The sequence below is a fragment of the Trichosurus vulpecula genome, chromosome 2 (assembly GCF_011100635.1).
Source record: "Trichosurus vulpecula isolate mTriVul1 chromosome 2, mTriVul1.pri, whole genome shotgun sequence".
Classification (NCBI taxonomy): domain Eukaryota; kingdom Metazoa; phylum Chordata; class Mammalia; order Diprotodontia; family Phalangeridae; genus Trichosurus; species Trichosurus vulpecula.
The window spans coordinates 363,178,280-363,204,796 of record NC_050574.1 but is presented as its reverse complement, the minus strand read 5'-3'; the positions used below and the strand labels follow the sequence as shown (position 1 = coordinate 363,204,796).

The 26,517-nt window shown below is 37.8% G+C and overlaps 1 protein-coding gene across 1 annotated transcript in view; it reads right to left on the bottom strand.

Annotated features, from left to right (window-relative positions):
* Positions 1 to 26,517, bottom strand: part of LOC118837175 (ABI family member 3 binding protein) — a 201,554-nt gene that overhangs the window by 121,400 nt on the left and 53,637 nt on the right. The window contains exons 5-11 of the mRNA XM_036744133.1: positions 20,693 to 20,874; positions 18,497 to 18,552; positions 12,409 to 12,457; positions 11,015 to 11,086; positions 10,203 to 10,295; positions 2,923 to 3,000; positions 2,397 to 2,471 (exon numbers count right to left, since the gene is read on the bottom strand). Of these exons, the coding sequence (XP_036600028.1) occupies positions 2,397 to 2,471; positions 2,923 to 3,000; positions 10,203 to 10,295; positions 11,015 to 11,086; positions 12,409 to 12,457; positions 18,497 to 18,552; positions 20,693 to 20,874 (605 nt within the window). The remainder of the gene's footprint in view (positions 1 to 2,396; positions 2,472 to 2,922; positions 3,001 to 10,202; positions 10,296 to 11,014; positions 11,087 to 12,408; positions 12,458 to 18,496; positions 18,553 to 20,692; positions 20,875 to 26,517) is intronic.

Below are 26,517 nucleotides of genomic sequence, written 5' to 3'. Positions count from 1 at the left end.
AGAAAAATAAGCAAGATTCAAGAAAGAAAATCAAACTCTTGTATTAGGTAAGGAAACTTTTGATGAGTTTTCCTTTTGCCTTATGGTGCTATGGAATATCATGGAATGCAGGGTATAAAACAATACACTAAATTTCTTTTATATGTGCTAAGGACAGAAAAACCAGAAGGGTCAGTTCTTGAATTATTAAGTCATTATCTTCATCTCTTCAAATATCTTTATGTAGATGTGTATCCACAAAAATATTCATGGCTCCTATAAATTAAAACTAAACTTGAAACAAATTTGAACTGGAAAATGTTAAGATACTCTTGTCCCCGCACCTCCAGCCTCTGTCTGGATACTTTGTTTTTAGAAATTTTTCTTATGGAAAAACAATTATCATTTTGTCTCGTGAATTGATTTAAACAACTCTTCCTTAAAAGAGAAATAATTCTTTGAGAAGACTATGATGCCATTTACTAGTTAAGAGAGAAAATTGGTTCTAAGTGTTTAGGGGGAGATATTAGAAAAAAATATCAAATTCTTTTCAAAGCAACACCATGATTTTTGGCTTGTGCAATCATATCTAATAGCAAAAAAATGTCACTTGTAATAGTAAAAAATTGTTCCCTTCTGCCCTTGGTAGTCAAGAATCTAGGTCTCCTGGGATTGAAATCAAGTTTTAAAAATCTAATACAGTATTTGGACTACAGAACTAAATGCCCAGAAGTAATTTATTCACATTACGTTCTTCCTTGGTTTTACTATAAATATGAAAAAGTTGGATGTGAGAAAATCTTTGGCAAACTTCAATCCTTGATGGCAACTAGCTACCATGTTTTATAACATTTTCCTCGAAAAGAGGGTTCTTAGCCTTTTTGTGTGTCATGGATTCCTTTGGCAGCCTAGTGAAGTTTTTGGATACCTTCTTAGAATAATATTTTTAAATGCATAAAACAAAATAAACAGGGTTACAAAGAAAAACAACTATATTGAAATAAAGACATAACTGTTTTCTCCATCCAGCTTCATGGACCTTCTGAAATATATCCATGGACCCCTTAGGGGTTCATGGACAACAGGTCAAGACCCCTGTCCTAAACTATTGAATGACAATCGAAACCTAGGCGTGAAGATAAGCTATGAAGTTTCCCCAGTCCTGTCATTAAAAGTTATAATAAAGAAGAAATGTATTAACTTTTACATACTCCATGCCTTATAATTTGGTGTTTTGGCTTACACCATAGGATCATACAGAGGATGTAGCTCACAGTTATTGGGGCCTTTCCTAGAAATATTTCCATAGCCTGTCAAACTGCTTTTGCATACATTGTAGGAAAATATTTTCACATGAACACTTTCTATAGCACATAGTTTTCTTTCACTTAAAGTGACAAAACAAAATAAATTTTAGGATTTCAGGTGAGAAGCAGCTAATATAAGGCACATGAAGAATTTTTTTTAATAAGCTCTCAGATTTGGGGGATTCATCCCAATATTTGTATAGTATGTACAAAAGCTGAAGAGCCATTATGATAAGAGTGCATGTGTATCATAAAGACTTCAAGACTTCTTTTATACTCCTGAAGTTATTAGTTTTAGGAATTTGGCTATTTGATCTTTCTATGCTTAGCATGGCAATGAAAGTAGACTGAATAAGCCTTCTCTGTATTTGTCTAGATTTTTACGTACCAGCATCCTAGGCTTTGTGCTATTCTTCAAATGTAATAGAGCAGCAATAAATAATAGAATAATATCTTAGAGTTTTATAGGCATAGGAACTATATATGTGATTTCATTGCTATAGGGAATGCCTGGGTGAGAAAACTCCCTATACAATTGCCAGGTGGCACCTTCCCAGCAATTCATAGTTTTGAGATTAAGTGACATGCCCAGGGTTACATGGCCAGTGTGTATCATAGGCAGGGTTTGAACCCAGAACTTTTTGGTTTCAAAGCTAGCTCTCTATCTATTATTAGGCAAGGGTTTTTCATCTGGAGTCTGTGGATAGATTTCAGGGGAGTCCTTGAACTTGGAAGGAAAAAATTACATCATTATTTCAATATAATTAGATCCATTGTACTGTGCATTTTATCTTAATAAAAGATCCATAGGTTTCGCCAGCCTTCTAAAGGTATCCATGATACAAGAAAAGGTTAAGACCCCTTGTGTATAACCCACGTTGTTCCTCATATGTGTATAGTGCTTTAAAATGTGCAAAAAATCATTTTCCTTACATTAAATCTCTTAGTTATTCAGATAGCCTTGTGAGGTAGGTAATTATTTTTTTTAAAAAGTTAATTCATCCTTTTAAAAAGGAAGAAGAATGTTAGTAGATCTAAGAGCACCATTGTTACTCATTTCCTGCATGAATGTTAGGGTTTCTTTTATGAAAGAAAAGTTTTTGGCATTACCGAAAGTTGCTTCTGAAATTTCTGAGACTCTAGTGACAGTTGGGCTCGTGGTTCTTTGAGCAATTTCCATTGTCACTGAAAGGTAAAAAAGTTAATTTTACCAAATTTGTTGTGATAAAGAAATAAGAAACCAAAGGATTTTTTTAAAAAGAGAAATGATACCAACAACTGGGACTCATTTAGCACATCTTTTCTCAAGTAGCTTAGATCAAGGAGTTCTCACAGTGACTTTTGATTAGAGTCAGGATGTCTGTTCTGAGCTAGCACAAAATAAGATTTTATTGCCCCAATGGAACAGTTTGGAAAGGAGACCCAAGAATGACTCAACTTCTAAGTTAAGTGTATCAATTCAGCTGCCATCCTCCACCCCTGGATCAAAGGCAATTTAGCTTTTCTTTTTGCTGCTTCCCATCATTTACTTTAACCTTTAATCAGTTTTAATTCAACCTCTTCATAAGAGTGAGGTTTTTTTAATCAATTAATATTGTAGATGTTGCATACCCTTAAGATGTAGAGTTCTTATTACCTGGTACAGGCTGTGTTGGTATTTTTTCCTCCTTTGGTTTTTTAGATTCAACAGGTAGTGCCAAAGTTTCATTCTTAGCTGAAATTTCAGAGGATAAATCATTCGCATTATTTCCTTACATCCAATGCCTTAAATAACACATTTTGAACATGTGCTAGAAGCAGAAAGTGCTTAGCTGCAACCCATTGAAACCTGTGAGGCCACAATAGCACAGACCACCTCCTTCAGTATCTAGTTGGTGCAAAGGACATTTAATTCTCCTTTTTTGTTCCTTCAAGACTTCAAGGCTCTGTGATCTTGGTGTGGATATGCTTTCCCTTCATCAATGCAAATGTTTCTGTGGCTAAAGAAATTCGTATCATAGGATCGACAGCTGACTGGGGCCTGAGCAATAATCTAATAAAATGCCTTCATTTAATAGCTGAGGATACTGACACTCACAAAGGTTAAATGACTTGACCATGGTCACACAGCAAGTCTAATGAGACGATATTTGTAAAGTGCTTTGTAAACCTAAAATGCTAGTTATTATCATGATGATGATGATGGTGTAGGGACTGCGGTTCAAACCCAGGGCTCCTGATTCTAATTCCTATGTTCTTTCCACCATGCCATGCTGGACACACTTCTGGTGTTGAGTCTATCTGAGTTTAGTTGGGCTTGTCTTCAGACAACAGATGCACAGTCTGTTGCTGGGCTGGCACTTGAAGTCATTCCAGTTTGAGAAGACCTGCCAGAGTTGGTACTCTCCTAGTAGAGCACTAAAGGACTCTGGATCATCTCTATATGATGATCAAGTGACAAAATTGCCTTTAGTGGAGGATACCTTGATGTTAGCTCTGTTCTCTGTAAGAGCCAAATGGACATCAAAACAAGAAACTACAACCCGCTACTTTAGCATTCCTATTTAGAAATAGATTTTATGGCAGACATAGTTTTAAACCATGGTCTGTTCTCAGCACAAATAAAGTTATTAAATAAACCATATATTTTCGGGTGACAGAATTTGTTGTTATTCATGGTAAACATTATTAATGGGTGCATAGGATTGACAGAGACCAGGAAAAAAACAAAAAGAAAAAGAAAACAAGACTATCATATGGAGGAAAACAATTTTGTTTCAAATGTGAAAGGAGATTTTTATTAACTAAGGCTGAATCACGTGCAAACAAGAGTCTCTTTTTGGACCTCTGGGAATTCATCGGAAAGCATGAATTCAAATAAAGCTTCAACAATTATCTCCAGGCTAACCACAGTGTCGCCACTTTACCCCTCAAACTTTCATCTAAGAGTATATCTATTCTCTTTCCAGGAATGTACATCTGCAAGCCAGATTCTGTTAAATAGTTTTTTGGTTTGTTAGTCACCTTGTATTGACTTTTTTGGCCATCAGGGTACAATTTAGAACAACCAAACAGCGACTTGTTTATACTCTGCTGTTGTTGTTCACTTGATTCAGCCGTGCTTGACTCTTTGCCACCTCATTTGAGGCTTTCTTGGTAAAGAGGCTGGAACAATTTGCCTTTTCCTTCTCCAGCTCATTTAACAGATGAGAAAACTGAAGCAAACAAGGTTAAGTGACTTGCCCAGGGTCACACAGCTAGTAAGTGTCTGAGGCCAGATTTGAACTTAAGAAGATGAGCCTTCCTGATTTTGTGCCTGGTGCTGTATCCACTGTGCCACCTAACTGCCCTTATTTATACTATGATGGACTTGGTGAACCAAAGAGCTTTCTCGTGTTTCGAGCACATTGGGAAGATCTTCTATGGAGGATTTATGCAAAGATATGGACCAGAGTCACAGAAGATGAGAAGATGCAGGGCAGATACAATCTACATAGGCAGAGAGAGTACCACCTGGAGAAGACCATGGGTCTAGCCAAGTAAGTGGTCTAGGGGCTTAAAAGAGTTAATTCAGTTTCTAAGCGTGCTACATTTATAAAATTGGGGGAGGTTAGGCCCTGAGAGAATTCAGAACCTTGTTTGAATAATGAAATGAAATGTTCAGGGAATCCTAAGATGAGGAAGGACTTCGAGAGATCAGCTAGTCCAAAAATATTTAATATTAAAAATGTTATTTTAAAGCACTTGAAGAATGGAAATTTATACTCCCTTCTTTGGGGCAGCTAGGTGGCACAGTGCTGGGCCTGGAGTCAGGAAACTTCATCTTCCTGAGTTCAAATCAGGCCTCAGATACTTACTAGCTGCATGACCCTGGGCACGTCACTTAATCCTTGTTTGCCTCAATTTTCTCATCTGTAAAATGAGCTGGGGAAATGGCAAATCACTCCAGCATCTTTGCCAAGAAAACCCCAAGTGGGGTTAAAAGGAGTTGGACATGACTGAAACAACTAAACAACAAAAAACTTTGGAGGCGACAATATTATGAAAGGACATTTCTTCCTTATAGCGAAAGGCTGAACCTATGATTTTATTGGTATAAGGATCTTTCCAAGAAGGAAATTCCCCCAATGATGCATATGAGCCTTTTCTCTGCAATGTATAGTTTTAGAGACTTGCTTAGAGCAGTGAGACGTTGCTTGTGACTTGCTCATTGTTGCATAAGTAGGATGTTAGAAATGGGACTTGAGCCCAGGTCCTCTTGGCTCTGAGGCCAACTCTCTGTGCTCCATGCCATACTGTCTCTCTTAATCTTTCTCACTTTTAATCCAAGTCCTTTCTAATGTAATTTAAATCCATTTCTTCCTTTTGTCAGTGTTGCTGGTATTACAATGAGTGTTCATTACTGGTTGACTTAATGGCTATTAAGCCTTCTTTCTGTCTCCTACAGATCAAATCATATTAATTCTCCTTTTCTCCCCTTGCTCTTATGAAAGTCATTAATTGGTAATTTTGCCTTCTCCTTCTATTATTTTTTCTCCCTATTATCACAACATAGAAATTAGGCAGTGTGACATAGTGGGAAGATGTTGGACATGGCATTAGAGGAGCTGGGTTAAAATCTGACCTTATGGCTTATTGTTTATATGGCCTTAGACAACATTGGACCTTTCTGGGCCTTCATACATCAAATAATGGGCTTTAGTTACCGCACTCAAAGTGAGAACCTGAAAAGACCTCAGCCTGAAAGGTCCAGGGTCTCCTAATGCATCCTGGGTCATCTCCAGTCATCCTGATGAATATCAGGCCACTGGACCTGGATGGCCCTGGAGGAGAAAGTGAGGCTGGTGACTTTGCACAGCCCTCCCTCACTCAAATCAAAATCAACTGCAAGTCATATCCCCGTTTCCCTGATGTCATGGTCCTCTTCAAGAACGAAGGCCAAACACAACCTGTGATGTAAAATAATGGCTACAAATCTATGTATGATTCTAGGGCCCTAATTCATTCCACCACGGGCATAAGGCTAGTTTGGGGCATGGGTCCAAAGCTGCCATCAGAATGCTGCCTTTAAAAAAACCTAAGAAATTCCTTGTAATCTGTTGTTTTTCAGTACTTTTGTCAATGCGTTTACTTCTCTAAATTTTGGCAAGCCAAGCCGTGGGTTTGGCAAGTCGTTTGTACGTCCCTCGGAGATGTGTGTGTAACATGAGCTCTCTTGTTTGTTTGTCCCAATAGTCACACCATGTGTGTTTTGGAGCAAAAACTATTACATTCCTTGATGCCCTATGATAAGCTTAACAGGAACAGTTATATTTGAGGGATTCCCCCCCTCAGAAATTTATTTTTTGTTTCTCCTGGAAATAGAACAACTTAAAATGCTCGTTCATCTACAGAAACAACAGATGAAAATATATAAGCAGCTGTGGTGTAATCGAAAGAATTACTAGATTTAGAGTCAGAAGGCAGATTTGAGTTCTGACCATCGCTTATTAGCTATGTGACCTGGGGCAAATCACTACCGGCTTCAGTTTCCTTGTTTCTAACATGGCGAAGCAGGGACAACGGACAACTATAGTTAATAAATAATAAATGACATTTACTTAGCTTTGAGACTTACAAAGTGCTTTACATAGGTTACCTTGTTTGATCCTCATGACCTTCTGAAGTAGGTGTCATTACTCTCATTTTACAGAACCAAAGCAGATAGAGGATAAAGGATTTGCCCGCAATCACAGAGCTAGTAATTGTCTAAAGTAGGACCTGATCTTCAGTCTTCCTGATCCCAAGCCCAGAGCTATATCCGCTACATTATGGAGTTGCCGTGGTATAGTGCAGAGAGGTTCCCAAACTCATTTGGCCTACCACCCCCTTTTCAAAAAAAATTTACACAGCACTCCCCTGGAAATCTGCTTTCTTTAACCCTTTAACAGGTTTTTTTTTTTTTTTGGAAATTTACATCATTTCAAAAAATATGTAAATTATTTTTTTAAATGATGCCTCTCAAATTTTAATAATTTATTGTAAATTTGTGGTTTCTTTCCTTCATTGAAATTTTGATGATGCAATATCATGTCGCGTAACCGTGTGGACGCTGGCCTTCCCGACAATGCCCAATGTGCTGGTCTGCCAGCACTTGCTTGTTAGGACCCATCAGGGAATTGGACCACTGAGGGGTTATGGCTTGCATTCTGTGTGTTTATTTGGAAAAAACGTAATCACTACAACTTTAACTCTGTTATACAACAGATGAAACATGTATGAAAGGTTTTTCAAAATTATTTTATCTTTTCTTTCCTTGTGTTTCTATCGCCCCCTTATTTTTATTCAATGTCCCTCAATTGCACCTGAGGCTACTACTACCCCCCCCCCCCGCATGATTCCAGCACCCCCCGGGGGTTGGTATATCCCACTTTGGGAACTTCTGGATAATAGATAGAGAGCTGGTCTTGGAACCAGGAAGAATTGGGTCCAAGCACCAATTCAAGCACATCCTGGCTATGTGATCCTGGGCAGGGAACAATCTCTAAAGCTTTAAGTTACAGAAGTGCTGACCTGAATTGTTAGAGAGTTTCTTTCTCTAGGAGTACCCTATGCCGATGAAACCATAGGTGCAGTCTTCTGTATCCCCAAAATCGTATTTTTGAGGGGTGGGAGGGAGAGAGAGGGAATGGGCTGAATGAACTCTAGGTTCTTCTCAACCCTATCATTATATATTAAAAATGCAATTTAACTTAAAAAAACACTGTGAAGTTTTATCTGTTTGGGTAGGACAAATATTTCATTTCAGGCACATGGACACATACTGACTACCAATTTTTGGAAGGTCAAAACATTTCCCATTTGATAAAATATTTTTCTCCCCACTCCCCTATGCTTTTGCCATACTCCTTACTCCAATAATGTAAACTAATGATTAAGAAGAACATTTTCATTATTTGTATTTTCACTCTGCACATCTGCCCTATTTATTCCAGGAGAGAATTAAATCTTGGTGAATCATACTGTAACAAGGACTCACATGTTTTCTCAAACTGAAGAAATTTCAAAGGCTAAATAAATGCTCAGGTAGCACTAGCAACCTTGAAAATGCAGAAATAAGATGATTCATTCAGAATTAAGGGCTATAGCTTATGATTAAAAGTAAGCCCCGTTTGACAGTGTATATACCAATACTCCAATGGAATATTTGACTTCATTGACTTGGATAGTCTCTCCACTGATGCCAATCACAACCCATCCACACTTGCTCATTTTGTGTCCCTCTTGTCTATGTACTTTTATAAATTCACCGTGGAGACCAATCCAAAGTACATGAGACCATTTTTGGTGTCTTCTGTCATAATGAGCACTGCCATCCCCCAGTCAGTAATGGTTTTAAATTATTCTGTGGAGTCTTAGTCTCGACAAAATTTCAGCTCAATTATAGGATACTTTACAGGACTACTAGACACTAGCATGTGCAGATTTTAACAGGTCCATTAAAAATGAAATGATTAAATAAAACTTTTACCCATCCTTCCTAAGAATGGCCCTCTCAAAGTGGAAGAGGAATTACTTACATTGGCCACAATGAAAGATGAGTTACCAGGGGAGGGAAAATCTACTTTGAGGTTTGGTTCCTAATAAGGATCTTAACAAAATTTTTTTATGTATACAACTTAAAAGACGTACATGAGGTGTTAGAAGCAGAAGGGAACTAGGGGATCATTTGGTCTAAACCTTTCAATTTACAGATGAGGAAACTGAGGCTCAAGGAAATCAAATGACTTGTCTAAGGTCATATGGCTAGTCAGTGGCAACACTAAGAGGAATGAAAATCTTTATAATGAAAATATAAGGATTGACTAAAATCATTAACAGCTGCTTCTAAATTAATTTTTGTTTAGTTTTTCAGTAGTGTCCAACTCTTCCTGATCCCATGGACTCATAGCACACTAGGCTCTTCTATTCTCCACTATCTCTCAAAGTCTATCAGACCCTAATAAAATATTATATGCAAAAATATCTTTTATAATATTTTTTAAAAAGAATCATCAAGCTTTCTTTAATTAATCCAGGTAAGCCTACTAATTTAGATTTCTCCTTTCTTATCCAGACAACCTTTCTCTTCTAGGGTATCCCATATTAACAGACTAAGGGAATACAAACATCTCCCCGCAAAATATGCCTGCAGACTTTCTATACAAAGCCAACTATCCCAGTGAGAACTAAAAAGTTGACAAGCACTGCTAAATGCTTAGATATTAGACTAGATCACAACACTCCAAAGTTTTTACCCAGAAGTTGGAATCATGGAAACATCATCAGAATTCCTATCCAACAAAATTCCATAAAAAAGGAAAGGCACGGTAAATTCAATATGTCAAAAGCTAGCTTGGAAAGGACACTGGAATTGAGATCTAGGGGACCTGGCTTTTTAGTCCCTTTCCCATGAACTGACAATATTACTTTTGGCAAGTCACAGGGGTCTCAATTTTGCCATTTGTAAAGTGACGGTGTTTCTCTTAGGGCTTTCTAAGGTTCTTTTCAGCTCTAAGATTTTTGAATTCATGAATAGTTATGTCTAGGTTCTTTGGCTAACTTTCAATTAATCTGACTTCCAAATTTCATTTGTAGATGTTGGTGATAGCTTTATTTTTAAATATGTGTGTTTATTAAAGAGTAATTTAAATAACTATGTACTCTTATTGAGAAATCTAAAACTGGTAGTATGCCTTCAGGAATTATTAAGCAGAAATAAGACATTAGTTTCAATATGTTAACTTCCTCCCCACACCCCGTGAAACTTTAATCCGTATTTAAATTCATCTGAATTGAGCCTGCTTCTTCTCCCAAAATAGTTAACAGTATACATCTTAATGTACCTTTGGTGTCCTCAGAATATTCAGTGTCCACACTCAGAAACCAGATAAACCAAATGAACAACTTTCACCTTACCTAGTGGGGTCTTGATTGTGTCAGTAATATCCAACACGACAGGTGGAGGACCTTTCAGAGTGGTGTCATTCGGACCAGGAATGATAAGATGGACTGCACAGGAATTTAAGTAAGGGCAATGAAAAGAAAGTAGAATATGTTATTAGGTAAAGCCTAAAGCAACAGAAGCTAGAATGTTCATTTTAAACAATCGGCTATAAAACTAAGTTCACAGATGGAATATGTCAAAGTCCTTTTTTTCTTTATAATTCCCCTTTTAACATCTAGTCGCTTTAAATTTATGCATTAAAGTGTTCCTAGAATTGCTTTACAACCAGTTCATCAGCAAACTATATATAAAATCTTAATTCGATTCCATTCAAAAAGCATTTATCACACATCTACGTTTTATTAGACCATGATTATTATCAAGACATTGGCTATTGCCAGTGTTAACTATTATTTACACAAATCTTTATTTCAAAGATGTTCAGTTTATTTCATATGTGTATTCTTATTTTGTGGAGGCAGATAAAAGAATTGGTATCAACTCTATTATTGTACATGGCACAAGGCCATGTAATTTTCGATACCACACAGCAAGTCCATGGTAGAGGTCAGATCTCTTGACTTTTAGCCCTCAGTGGATTATACCACACCTTGGGCAAAAGCCCAGGACTTTTTGATTGAGATAATAACACATTCTTGTGAAAGCGAATAAAGCAAAAGCTGTGACCACAGTTCACTGCTCTCCACAGACATTCAGCTAACAAAGGAAACACCTGGCTTTACCTAGCTAGGTTAAAAAATTATTTTTAAAAAAAACCAGTCACCTAGTATTGTTCCTCCTACAGAAGGCCTGTCTGGAGATTTCGATGCTGCTCGATGTGTGACATTCTGAATTACTGGGGAAACATAATCCATGCAACAGTAAGGTGAAAAGATTGCAGAAAGCCACATAGATACATTTAGTTCTGACCTAACATTACCAATCATGAGACTCTGATGTGATGTTTGGGCTATTTTATAAAAAAACACTTCTTCTGCTCTCTTTTTACCCCATCCCCCCAACTTCCAAAACAGTCCTTCCTTCCCGTGGCATACCAAACCAAAGCACAACAGTCTGGAAATACTGACTTCGGAAATTAATAATTCTAAATGTAATATGAAGCAACCAAGAACAGAACAGAATATAAGAGAACATACTCTTCCCTTAATCTATCTTTCTTGTATGTTTGGAATGTCAGGTTTTCTCAAAGTGAGAAAAACACTCAGCTTGTTCTAGAGCCAAAATGAGAAAGGAGAGGAAAGGGGGCCCCACGGCTGGTGGTGGCGCAGAGAATAGACCTATGGCTAGAGGGAGGATGGTGGACAGAAGAGCAGCCCAAAGGACAGCCTAAGTGTATGGTGGAGGAAAAGAGGGAGCTTGTCCTCTAGAGAGATCCACTTATGACTCTGAGAGAGTTAAGAGGGAGATGAGGAGACAGGGCTCCAGAGGAGGGATTCCAGGGGTGAGACCAGGTGAGTAGTCATGCTGACTGTGCTATGGGGTCAGTGACTCTGAGGGTGAGTCTAGGGTAGAGAATGAGGTCATACTGTGTGATGTAGATTGGCAGAAGACTACTAACAAATTTGGAGCAGGGGACTGAAAAGTGGGAGGAAGTGGGTCCTTCTAGATATTAATATCCTGTGCCAAAATTCCTTGGCCCCAACCTAAATATAGCTCTGGTACCCACCCTCAAGTAGTTTTCAGGGATAATTAATATGGTCTTTTTATTACATCAAAATCAGAAATTAAATCAGGAGCAACCAGGTACTGAAGGTATTGAATAAGCACTTGAGTTTAAAATTTTCTCTGGTTTCCAAAAAATAAAAATTATGGCTTTAATACTATTTAACCCAAATAGATAAGATATAAGTAATATTCTCAAGGACACCATATTATCAATAAATAAAACAGTCCTTAATTCTGTCTCTACAAGAGTAGGAAGTAAAAGAGAGGGAAGTACTTTATCTCTATTTTCCGTATAGAAACCCCGAGGCATTGTAATATTACTCAACTAAGATCACATGCACTTTGGGTAAAAGAGTTAAAATGAGTTATTTGCAATGCAGACTTTAAAAAGCAGAGAAAATATAATTCATTTCTAATCACTTCAGTTTGAAAAAATAGCGTGATTGTTGAAAATTTTGAACACTATCTACTGCTGAAAGTCATAGAGATTACCTTGTTTGATAACTGTAATGGGAATTATCTTCTTTGGAATGTATGCTGGCTGAAAAGAGAGGAAAATAATGTTAACCTTTGGATGTAGAGAGTATTATTTCACGTTAAGAAAAATAACAAAAAAAAGCTTTATTCAGCATTTTATTTATTTATTTTTGAAGACTCTCAAACAATAATAGGAACTTAACTCTTTCTCCTCCTAGTTCAGTCTTTGTTGACTACAACTTTTGTGCTTACATGGACCTTCTTCTTTTTGGGTTCACATAATTTTCTCAAAATAATAAAGGTCCAAATTGCTAACAAAAACAATTCATTTTGATGGCCTGTTTATTTGGAAAGTGGCCTCTTTGGCATGTGTTGTCATAGGCTTCAAGAACCACACATTAGTCAGGCAACGTGTGCCTCCTATGTGCCGGACACTGCGCTAAGTACAGAATTTCAAAACCACTCACCTAAATTTCTCTGTCTATTGCTGGGGTTCGGGCTGTCCTTTTGAGCAGGTAGTCACCTAAATGTAATGATTTCAGAGACACTAGGAAGGCCATGATGCCCAAAAATATCTTCTCCACTATGGTGCCATATTAACTAAAAGTCTATTATGAGAGGTGCCTACTTTTGGGTTACTTTCCCCAAGTTGTTTTTAAAAATACATAGTCATATCTGTTACTGAGAATTGTCAAGGAATAAATATATGTGTGCATAGATAATTTATTACATATATAACAGCCACTATATCATTATTTCTGTCATGTTATATGTATAACATTTATTATGTTTATATATTATGTATGTAATATGCATGTATATATATATATATACATACATATATGGTTTTCTGGATAGTTCTCTGTTTAAACTATAACACTAACCCTTTATATTTTATATGTTATTAGATGGCAATATTCATAAACCTTCTTAACCAGAGTAAAGTACAGTATATGGAATATAATCCACTTTTTTCTTAATGACAGCATCATCCTGATGAATTGGTATTATACTATACTATAGGTGCAGATGTAGATGTTATGGTCCATAAGGGTAAATGAATTTAGCTCATTATTATGCTACTATATACTGTGAATTTCCTCCATTCTAATCCTTTGCCCCTTCCTCCAAAGCAAAATAAAGACTATAGGACAGGGGCAGCTAGGTGGCACAGTGAGTAGAGCACCAGCCCTGGAGTCAGGAGGACCTGAATTCAAATCCAGCCTCAGGCACTTGATACACTTACTGTGTGACTTTGGGCAAGTCACTTAATCCCAATTGCCCAGCCTGCCCCTCTCCCCCCCCCCCAAAAAAGACTATAGGATAGTCCTGGATGGATAATAGCTAGCATTTATACATAGTGCTATAAGGTTTGCAAAGTACTTTATATATATATATCACTGATCTCATAACAACTCTGGGAGATAGGTACTACTGTATCATTATCCTTATTTTACAGATGGGGAAGCTGAGGCAAACAGAGGTTAAGTGACTTGCCTAGGGTTATGTAGCTAGTAAGTATCTGAGGTGGGATTTGAACTCAGGTTTTCCTTATTCAAGTCCAGCACACATCATATCACTTGGCTGCTTTCACTGTCTTTCTGTCTGAACACAAATGTTGCCAACTTCAGAGTTTTGCCTGGCAGACTAATATGTAGTGAAAGTTGCACCCCATGGAGCATGCATAGAAATGGGTCTGTAGTGTGCCCTAGCGCTCCTCTGGAAACTTCCAGGGCCTTTAGGGATCCATGTGACTTATTGCTGAAAGTCCTTGGTGTTTGGGACCTTATTAGCCATTGAGCAGGAAGAGCCACTAACTCAGAGGACCTTTAAACAGAAGCTATCCTCAGTGCTCTTCTCTTGTCTGCAGACTGTGTCAGGACTCTCTGAGCCTTTCCCTACAAGGGTAGAGGGTAATGGTTCCCTTCCCCCACCCTGGCCACGTGGAGGCTGTTAGAATATGGCCGCTAAAGCACATGTCCTGCTGGGTGATCCTTAGACTAGACACAGCCTTAGATGCTGCTTCTACTTTGTGTTTCTTTGCCCAGTCCTAGAAGCCTGAGCCATGGTACTGCAACGGATATTTTCTGCTTGGGAAGCTACTTTGTGAATTTAAGAGGCCTAGAGATACTGGTTCTTCCGCAGGTGTGGGAGATGCTCTTTGTATATCTACTAGAGGGTTGGGTTTGTTTGTTTGTTTTTTTAGAGGAAAAGACCACCGCCAGTCAGACCACAAGCCCAAAGAGGCTTGGCTTACTAGAAGATGAAGACTTGGAGGGAATTGCTTGGAAATGTAATGAGGCCTATTTAGTCATCCCACAAACTGCTTTGTGTTCCAATATTTAAGTCTCAACCTTTCAGGAATGTATAACAGTAGGTATGTTACTACTGCTGCTTGTTTTAAGTCTTTATTAACGAATACTTATGAGAGTCACATTTGCATGTTGAACATTTCCTTGGGTGGAGAGGAAATAAATAACTATTCTATACTTGATTTACATTGTATATTGAGGATCTTTTTATGCCTTGCTTTGGAGAGATCCTAGACATAAGTAAATTCTTAACCTTTAAGTAAATTTTTCTGAAGCTCCGGGATTGGGTAGAAGGTAGGAGGTGGGAGGATGGAAAATAGGAAGTAGTAAAGAAAAACAAAAGATATTGGTTTTTCAGTTGGTGATTTCCTCCAGTACCAAACCTATGTACCAAATCCAGTGCATTTAGCATGCACCAATATGGTCCTGGGGGATTAAACATCTTGGCCCCCTTGAGCCCAACAGCAACTTTGTTATCTCATACAAAGTAGCAACTCATGGAGAATGGGCATTACTGATTTATCCTGAATTCTATCAAGCTTATATCAAAACCATATCACAAAGCACCCTTGACAATTTTAAAATAAAAGGTCTTAGCATCTCAGTTTTGTTCATCATTTGTGTAACAGCAATCTATTTGAGATCTTACTTTATCTTCAAATCCCTAGGATGGAGGGACATTTGAGGTCTGGTTAAAAGTTGCTCATAGAACAATGTTGAAAGAAAAACCAAATGCGCACAGGAGAAGAGCCTTGATATACTACATTCTTGCTTTAATTCATTCTAAAAAACTCCACCCATTTTTGTCTAAACTGACTAAGTAATGAAACACGCTGATTCAGGTCTAGCTAAAACAAAAACCAGCATGCTTCTTGTGAAAGTTTTCAAATTTCTGGCTAATGTGGAAAACCAGATCCAACTGTTTGTTTTTATGTCTTTGGCCTAGAATTATTGTTTTAACTTTCTACTTAGAACATGGATGCACTTAGAATAAAGGATATATAATTTCTTCGGTGTGCACAATCTCGAGATGTGGATAAAGGGAAAGAAAAGGGATCATTTTTACTCTTGGCATCCCTTATCTGATCATTGTTAAACTAAAAAATTGGCAGCACTTTTCCCCCTTTTGCCAATAATAGATGCTGTTCCCTTAGGAGATGGGTGGATCTGGATGATAATGAAGAAAAGGTCAGAAGAGATGTCATATCCCAGGGGAAGACTGATTTCAGGAGGAGTTGGCTTTCCCCAAACAACTAAAATTGTATTTTAAACACTAGCTGAAAAACATATTTAAAACTAAGTTTATCTTGATGCTGGATTATAAAGTATATTTATAAATGTACAATTCTAAAAAAAGCTTTTGAGTTAAAAATAGGTACCCTTAGAGACTATCATTTTATATATTATAACCAAATAATCAAAAATTAGTGGTCAATACCGTTCTGAGAAATTGTTAGCATTAAGAAACACAATTGAGTCTAAAGGTGAAAAAAATATCCCAAATATCATTAGTAAACATTTTTACTTTGCCTAAAATAGCATCATTCATTTAAAGAAATAATCAATGTTGTTCTTCAATTCAAATCCTTCATTTCCCCAACTCTTTGGAAAGTCCTCAGAGGAAAAAAGTATTTACATGTATGCAAGCATGAATAAAAATAGCATGTAAATCTTCCATTTTGATTAAAATTCAATAGCATATCTAGAATTTATTTCAAAGCCCTTGAAATAATGTCCTCTTAGGTAGGATCCAAATGAAATGATATTTAAGCTTTTCATAGTCACTGGCATTTCTTTTTTTGTCTGAAAAGGGTCATTATATCAATCAATGAAAAGGACAGAAGATATGGCCATGTAAGATGTCAGAGGCTATCCCAGACTTTTCCTTTCCAATTTTCCTCAAATCGCGGAGCTGCACAGATGTCAGTAAATGAATCACTTTCGTTCTGTCCAGATGCTAGTCCTGAACCAAGCCGAATAGAAGAGCCTTAAAATATCCTTTTGAATGGAGTTGTGTTTCCCTTCGGAAATAAACAAGCAACTCATGCTACGACACCAGGATTGCTGGCTGAAGTCAAGGGAGGAGTCCACCTTGCAGCCTGAAGTGATAAAACTTTTGGATCTGTATCAGAGATACAGGAAGTTACTTCCCATTGCACCCTCTCTGCCTCCCCCTCTCCCCCATCATATTTATTTATGACGGGAGAAGTGGATAGAAGTCCCTGGGAGTGAGACCTAATCTTCTCCTCAATCCCATCCAGTAATCCCTCTCAACAGGGCTACCCTGCCAAAAGTAACACAATTTATTTGGAGCAAGTGTCTGAAAAGAGAGAAAGACCTATTGCTCCATAGAAAACATAATAAAACCAAAAATGAAGCTGCTACACACATTGGGGAGATGGTACTATTCCTAAGAACCACCCACTTAAAATAAGAATTAGGATGGTCTCAGAAGGTGAGAAAAGAACACATGGATCTCTGGGTTTAAAGTTTCATTGTGAGATTTTCTTCTTTTAGATTTGCTTCATCTACAAAGGGTAACATATATGTGTTTGCCTATGTGTACATATACATGTGTATATACATAAATATACAATATGTGTTTATTTCTTCCTTGCACATATCATCTTTTGGCTTGTGAACTCCAAGAATCAGAGATGTAGGACAGATGTAACCTCAGAAGCCCTTATTTTATAGATGAAGAAACTCAGGCCCAGAGAAGTTAAGTGATTTTCTCGTAATCACACAGGTAGTGAGCATCACAGGTAGGATCTGGTGTCGAGCTCTTTGCTTCGCATGCCTCCAATAAAACTTTCTCCTAAATTCCTTCTTACCACTCCTCCCCAAGCCACTTGAAGACCACAGTCACATAAGCAATGACTTGTTAACACAGATACATAAGCTTCTCATCAAGTGTATATACCCTTTTGACACCTGTCACTATATTTGAAGCCACACCCAAGACATACAGGAGCAACATCTGTCTCCTGGGGATTCAACGCCGGCCAGGACCAGCTTCAAAAACAGTAATTAGCTGTTTGGGAGTCCTCCTCATATTCCCCTAAAATGCCTACCACACCTGCTGGTCAATGGCTAAAAATTCTTTACATGGGAGAAAATCTTTCATGACAAAAATAGATCTAATTCCTAAAATACATGCAATTTGGGAAAGGTAAGACAGTTCATGCTAAAATATGAAAGATTATTTCTTCCTTGAGAGAAGGTAGGAAGAAGGTAGGAAGAAAGGTAGAAACAAGGAGTATGCTTAGTAAGTGTGGGGTTTTTTCCGCTAAGTGACAGATGGGAAAGTTGAACTGTAGCAACACAATTATAAAAAAAAAATCTATTACAATCTCAGGTCTCTCTAGCCCCAAGACATTCTTTTCATTGTTATTCATTTAGAAAACATCAGGCATGGAATTAAAGCAAAAAATTCAATTTAACAAAAAGTCTGCCTGCATGACAGCACATAGACACAACGGCATACAAACTTATTTAGAATGCTAGAATAATTATAATCATGCTATAATTTATTATATTAATTATAGAATCATGGACCTATAGAGTGTTGGAGCTGATAGGGATCTTAGGAATTATCTAATCTGGTGTTTACTAAGTAGGGAGATAATTATACCTGTCAATCCTGAGAATTTTTGATTAATTAGCACTATGAATTTCACTTCGCTAGGCCTCAGTTACTTGGTAAACAGCAGTGAGAAAGTCAAGTGGATACATAAATACTTGAAAATAATTTTTTGCTAGCTAACTTTGAAAATAAATTTGTTACATACCACTGTATGCATCTGGTCATAGGTACTTTGAATTTTTCCATTTCCTTTATTTTTAGCTGATGTAACAGGGAGGAAAAAAAAGAAACATTATTTTCATCTCATGAAGCACAGAATCAAATGATCACTTATCAAGACAACTCAATGCTCATCTCTCACCAATTTTATTTTCATTCCTTTCAAAGGGGAAAATTACTATATATGGTCTCATCATTGATAATACAATTTTCTCTTAACTGTTACATGAAATCTGAATGGGGTTTTACTTCTTTCATGTCTGACAACCTTGGGGACAGAAGTGTTTTCTATGATCCGTCCCATCCCACCTCTTCTTCTCCCTTCATCAGTGAATGAAGTCAAGAACATTTATCTGGTTTTATCAGACAAATCAGGAGTATGGATGAGGGCATACTTTTTGTTAATCATTCAAATCACAAACTCTACAATTATCCCTGAAAATAGTAGAAAGTGCAGCAAACAGATATATGACAGGGCATATCTCCCATGACAATGGACTCACTATCCCAGAAGGTGTCTACCAAAACCTTTTTCATTCTGTCTCATATTGATAATGACATAAGGTGGTGTTTCCTTCATACTCCAACACTCCCTTTACTTATTGTCTGCAAGTAGCTAGGTGGACTTGAACAATCATATAGGAATCAAAAGACTTGGACCTTAAAAAAGGTTATTCTTGTACCTGGGAGATTCACCACTTTTAATGCTTATTTTAAAAATCATATACAGAAAGGAGAGAATTCTATTAAAAGCACATTTACTGTCCTTATATGATTGTGGCAGTGAAAAACAGCACTCCAAACTAGATGATACTTTTATGAAAAATTGCATTAGTATTCTCATACAGCTAAGGCATGGTTTAATTAATTATATCTACCCATATAAAAGGTGTCATCAGAGATATATCCCTGGAAAAAAGATGGGCCAGTCACATAGTGAGAATAAGAATAATTGATGAAAAGCAATGCAACCCACTGGTGTCTACATAAAGTGAAGAAGGCCCCCACCACATCAATGAAATAAATCGTTCATCCTTCAAAGTTTCAATATATATACTTGAATAATTTCCTAGAGTGCTCTCTTTTGCCAGTAGACTCTTGCTAGATAGTTTAAAAGTTGTGTGACCATGTCTGAAATGCCAAGAAAAACAAAGACACTTTGCATCACTTCTTTTGCCTTATAGAATTTATAATCATCCTTGTTATGAAGTGAGAATCATTAAACATTTGCTTATGAATGAACAAATGAAAATAGCTCCTATATTTTTAAAGCTCTTGTGTTTGGGTTCTTCCCCCCCTCCAGAAAATTAATTATGTAAGATGATTCATATAAATGACAATTTATAAATGAAACTTAAAATAGTTCAGTTTTTTTAAAGCATAGGGATTATTGAAAGAATGTAATTGTGCAAGTAAAAAAATGGTTCCATGTATATGGACCGTATCTAAGGTGACAATATCATATGAATCCCAAAAATTATTTATCAACTTACCTTGCTGACATAATGGTGTGGACGTTTATGCATGCTATTCGTGAGACTTACAATTAGAAATGTTATCGCTAACACAAATCATTTTAACATTAGACCTGTTCCACCTTTGCTTGTCTCATATCTCATCTGTGTATGCATATAGTATAAAGTAGAAAATTGACATTCAGTCTATGATTCTCCATCTTATGCAGTTCCAAATCTTTTGAGCCTAATATGCATTTTTATTATAATTGTGATTTGATTCATACAGTTACTGTTTGTTGAAATATTGGAATTTCTGGAACATTTTGGTAATGGAGGGAGGGGTAATTGGGATGGAATAATTGAGATCAGGACTAGCCAGAGAATCTGGGACAAATGGTCACTATATATGACTGGCATGACATTATTTCATCATAGATTTGTTTAGTAACTTCTTTCGTGAAACGAACAACATGTCTTTATTTCATAAAATGCATATAATTAGAGAAAATCTTAAACTCTGCTTCATGGTTTTGAAAACATGGTTATATTTTGGATTGTTTAACATAGGTCCCTACCTTGAGGAAAAATACATTTCACAAAATATACAGAAGTGCTATTTGTAGAACATTGAATTTATAAAATTCAACCCATGCTATTATATACAAGTAATAAAATAATTAAAAGTGCCTGAAGGATTAAAAAAATAAACAGTGCCAAGGACTTACTTCCTACCACAGTCTTGTGATTAAAAATCTTGCTCCAGAGTCCGCCTTCTAAATTATCTTTCACTCCAAATTCGTAAATGGTATTTGGCTTCAGATTCTCAACTACTGTTTCAGTGGCTGGGCAGATTTGGAAAATCCATTTTTTTTCTTTGTCTTTTTCCCGATAGCGAACTGTATATAATCTGTTGAAAGATAAAGGTAATAATATTATGTTTTGCCACCAAACAGTTGACACCCAATATCAGTCTTGCCTTTATAATACAGGTTAAGTAGAAGCACTGGTTTGGCTTGCAGAAGACACTAAGGTGAAGGAGAAGTTATTATGTGTAACCTAGGACTCAAGGTCATTTGCATAAGGCTCTCCTCATTGGTGGAGAATGATCATTCTATGCTTCATGGCTGTGTGATGGATGGAGTCAGCAAAAGCTTTGGAGAAGAGGGATCCTCCTTCTGGCTTCCAGCCTCCAAAGAGCACAAGAAGTTCCAGGCTCCCTCCAGGGCATGGAACATCAAGTGATCATTCTCCACCCATGGGGAAAGTCTTATGCAAGTGATCTGGAGTGCCCCAGGTCATACATGACTCAGATTCAGAATCCAACAAGATTTTGACAGATTAGGAATATGTATAGCATCTAATAAAATGAAATCTAATAGAAAAAATATAACATCCTTGAGTTCCTGTATTGAAAAGGCATTTTGTTAAGTGCCTCCACTGAGCCAGACACTGGACTAGGCACTAGAGATATAAAGACAAAAAAAAAAAAAGTCCCAGACTTCAGAGAGTTTACTTTCTTGTAGGTTAAACAAAATGTACACAGAAATGTTGTATAAAATAAGTACAAAACTAGATTTAAAGGAACTTCAGTAACCAGCAAACAGGGGAGGGGGATCGAATAGGTTTCCTATAGGTGGTGGTATTTAAATTGAGCTTTGAAAGAAGCTCAGGATTTTATGAGGTGGAGGGGCTGTGGTGGCAAGTACATTCTAGGCATGAGGGGCAGACTGCATAAAAGCAGGGAGAAAGGAGATAGAATAACTTATGTGGGAAAGAATAAATGAGATAGTTTGGCCGGAAAGTGTCCTCTATTGCTGTTTCCAAACTCTCTATCACCTTCACTCAGCAATAGCTTCTCCTTTGAAGTTCACTCTAACCAAACTTATCACGTCTCTCCTCCCTCCCCCTCCCCAAGGCATTATCTAGAACAGGGCTGTCCGACCTTAGGTTTTTATTGAAACAGTGGACAATATATTTTGATTTGCTGTTTTAGTGAGAGCTCTGCAGTTGCTAGGCTTCATTTACTAAAGCATTTATGTAAATTTCTATGCTTGTAGGAGGGCTGCATAAATCCCACTGAGGGCCTGAGGGTGCATTTTGGACATCCCTGATCTAGAATTCAGTTGTTATTCAGTCGTGTCTGACTCTTTGTGACCCTGTTTGGTGTTTTCTTGGCAAAGATACTAGAGCAGTTACCATTTCCTTCTCCAGCTCATTTTACAGATGAGGAAATTGAGGCAGAGTTAAACGACTTGCCCAGGGTCACACAGCCAGGAAGTATCTGAGGCCAGATTTGAACTCAGGAAAATGAGTCTCCTTGATTCCAGGCCCTGAACTCTATCTACTGGGCTACCTAGCTGTCTCTGTGGGCAGCTAGTGCCTAGTGCCTGGATCTAAGTTTTCAACCCCAATCCCTGGGTTCATACTAGTGGACTTCAATGTATATTTTGATGTTCTCTCAAATACTCCAACCTTCCAGTTCCTCAACTGACAGCTCTCATGACCTACTCCTCTACTCCATCTCAGCTAAACACAAGAATGGTTATGTCTTTGATTTGCCATCACATGCAGTTGTTCCATTTCCATCTATTAATTTGAAATTCATTTATCTGATCATAATTGTTATAATTCCATATTTCCCTGTGCCATTCTGCTCCCAAACCTATTTTTCATCCTCATTATGATGTCCATGTTAAGCATTTTCCCAGAGCATCACTGCTCCTGACTATTATCTCCATATAATCTCCATATCTCCATTATCTCCATATAACTCCAAACTTCACGATGTTTACCCTTTGGCGGGCGGCGGGAGGGGGGTGAAGTTCAATTCTACCCTATCCTCTACTCTTGGATCCCTTGCTTCATTGTCCTATAGCCACTTACATTTTGCCAAACCCTACGCTTGTATGACTCCCAACATCTATATCATTTGCTCTTACTCATGTGTTGTTGAGCAGAGCGGAATGAAGTCATTTGTAAGTATAGGAAGAGAACAGAGATTCGGTTCCTGCTGCCATCCCCACCCAAACTCAACAGATATAATCACAGAATATAACCACCATGGATGGAAAAAAGTATTAATGTGTTAGTAAGATGTCAACACCTAGTAATGTCTTCAGAAAGTCTAAACACCTGTCTGATTGCATTGGAAGGGAGTAATGACTTCAGGAGAAAAATAATTCTTGAAGGAATTCAAATAGCTAAGCCCACCAAAACTCAGGCCTCTTCTTACATACTCCCCTATTATTGTTGAGGACACCATCATTCTTTTTATTACTTCCCAGTCATCCTCACTTCCCCATTCTCACTCCCTCCACATATCTAATCAGCTGCCAAACCTTGTTTTTACCTTTACACATGGTCACCACCCTAATCCTTATTGGCATTTATTGCCTCTCACGTGACAGCTTCCTACTTGATCTCCTTGCATCCATTCTCTCCCGACCTTCAATCCATCCTTAACAATTGCCATTGATTTCCCTTAAACAAAGGAAATTGCTTTACACCTACCTCCTCACATGCTGCCAATCTATAAATCTATTGCTCTCTGTTACTTCTAGGATCAAATATAAACTCCCATTTCACAATTAAAACTCTACACATCCTGTGGCCTTTGGACTTTTCCAGTCTTCTTACACATTACTTCTCTCCATACAGACTACAATCTAACCACACTTTTGTTGTTCCTCACATAGGATGCTCCATGTCAATGACTGCACCAACCTCCCTGGTCATCTGTTCTTCTTGGAATCTTGACTTTTCTTCAAAACCAAGTTCAAGCAATGGCTTCTTGAGCCGGCCTTTCCTTACCCCCATATATGTGGCTTGCACATATGTGTCTATGTATATGCAGCTTGGAGTATTTACAGGTCATGGTTTGTCCTCCCTTCTCAAAGAGGACCATGAAATCAGGGAGATGATGATATGACTTGCAATTGACTTTAATTTGAGTGAGGGAGGGCTGTGCAAGGTCACCAGCCTCACTTTCTCCTCCAGAGCCATCTGGGTCCAGTGGCCAGATATCCAGCAGGATGACTAGAGATGGCCCAGGATGCAGTGACAGACCTTGGCCCCTTTAAGCTAAGGTTCTTACTTTGAGTGAGGCAACTGAATAGGTCTCTTTAAGAAGTTAATCAAGGGATGGCCTGATTGACTGACTGGAGGCAGGATTAGGAGAGAAAGAAAGAGTGGAGTCAGGAATGTCTATTAGAATGCCATTGCAATATTTCAGTCAATAGATGATGAGGACCTAAACATTTTTCCAGAAATGAGAATCCCAGAAGAAAATGCAAGGGAAAAGGGTCAGTTGGAACAAAGTGTGCAGAAAGTAAGCACCCAGATAATATTAATTATTTATAATCTGCAAGTACCATTTATTGGTATATGCAAATATACCAATTAGAAGGAAGGGTGTGTGTGTTGAGGAATATTAGAAAAGAAATTTTCAGATAATTTGAGTTAGATCTGATTATGGACAGCCTTGATAAGGAAGGCTGATAAATTTAGGTAGGGAATAGGGATCCATTTATGGTTTTACAAGATCAAGGTGGTACAGTGGATAGAGTGCTGGGCTTAGAGTCAGAAAGAATCATCTTCCTGAGTTCACATCTGGCCTTAGATACTTCCTAGCTGTATGATCTTGGGCAACTCATTTAACCCATTTACCTCAGTTTCCTCCTCTGTAAAATGAGCTGGAGAAGGAAATGGCAAACCACTCTAGAATCTTTGCCAAGAAAACCCCAAATGGGGATCGCAAAGAGTTAGAAAGGGCTGAAAAATGACTTAAACAATGACAGGTTTTGATCAACAAACACAGGTTACTTTTCATCCAGGACAGCTTGGGAAGGTTTCTTCTAACCCTGGACATATAAGTCCTAATTTGCATATTTCCTCATTCACAAACCATAAAAAGTAAGAATTGTAAGTTAAATATGTTTACCTCTTAGTGTACACCTCGAGGAGACTCTAAAAACTGAAAGTTGCAGCCCTGGTCCAGAACTATGCAAATAGTAACAGAAATGTTCACAACCAGGGGAGAAAAACGACACTCCATCTGCAGTTTCCAAGCCAATGGAAAAAAATAGCACTTCTGTCAGTGGAAATAAATTTGTTAGGGGAGGTGCTAAAGAAATGATAGCTTTGATATGGAAAATTTGAGGTCAGAAATAAAAAAAAAAGGAAACAGCTATTCAGTGTACTCTTTTCATTTGTCTAGGCTAAATTAGTTTGCATGAACCTGCTGTGGTGAAATATTGGTTTTCCTTGCAGCCTGTGCCAGAAACTGGAGTTTATAACGACAAAATTTGGTGTTCCAGGAGCCCTCCAAAGGCATTCAGGTTTGGATAATTGTGGAAGATTGTATTCCTGAAGGAGAGCTTCCACTGTACTCAAATTACAATACCCAAGAAATAATAATCCCCCCTTGAGCTACTATTTGCTTATATAAATCTACTGTGTTGGGCTAAATTCTAAAAAGCAGCTGCAGGCACATCTGAGGGCAGAATCTGGCCCTCCATCAATAGGCTTTCCAAAGCCTGCTTCTAATTATACTCACTTACCATTTTAGAGGGTTTGTTTGGTATAATGTCTATGGTATTTATAAAGCTTTTTGATACTAATTGTTCTTTTCTCAGACCAATAAAGGGCCCAAACCATGGAGGAAAGGTTCATTTGGATATCTTTACTAACTAGGGAGAGGGAACCAATGATTAATGGGACCCAAAAAATGATTCAAGAACTTTGGCTTCAGGCATTATTTTACAATCCCTTCCCTATCCCCCACAAAATATTTGTGGAGATTTTCTCCACTTTCCATCTACACAGCTCTGCTCAGGTTGAACTCTAAGGAACATAAATGCCCCACTGGATAAGCTGAAATTTCATGATCCAGTCATTAATTCAGCTTTGGATACCCAACACCTTTCCAACTCCCTCAGCCTTCCCTCCCCTCTGATCTGGTTGGAGGATAGAGCACTACATTGCTCCCAAAACGGTCCTTTATAGAAGGATGGATATGGATTCTCCAAGTAACTCTCCACTTTCCATCAGCAGCTCTGGTTGGTTTGAACTCCAAGGAACATGATGCCCCCATGCCTCACCCCCTTTCCAGCTTCTGTTTGGGTGTTGTCTTTCCTCTTTAGATGGTAAGCTCCTTGTGAGCAGAGACTGTCATTTATTTATAAACCCAGCACAGTACAGGGCCTAGCACATAGTAGGTGCTTGACAAAATTGAATGCGATTTTTGAATTGACTTTTAATAAATAGAATAACTGATTTTGAATTTGAGCCTTTGCGTTCTGGTACCCATCTTCTGATGAAAATACTAACAAAGAATACACTAGTTTATGGATTCTACAGTCTGAGAGGGAGATGAAGATGAAACATCTAAGTCTGCAGTCTAGTAAGAGGGATATACCATAGGTCATAGATGGAATCTTAGAGGAGGTCCTTGTTCAATTCTCTCATTTTATAGATGAAGAAACTGAGGCCCAGGGTCATGGTTATAGAGTAAGTATCTGGAGCAAGATTCAAAGCCAGTTCTTCCTGGCGT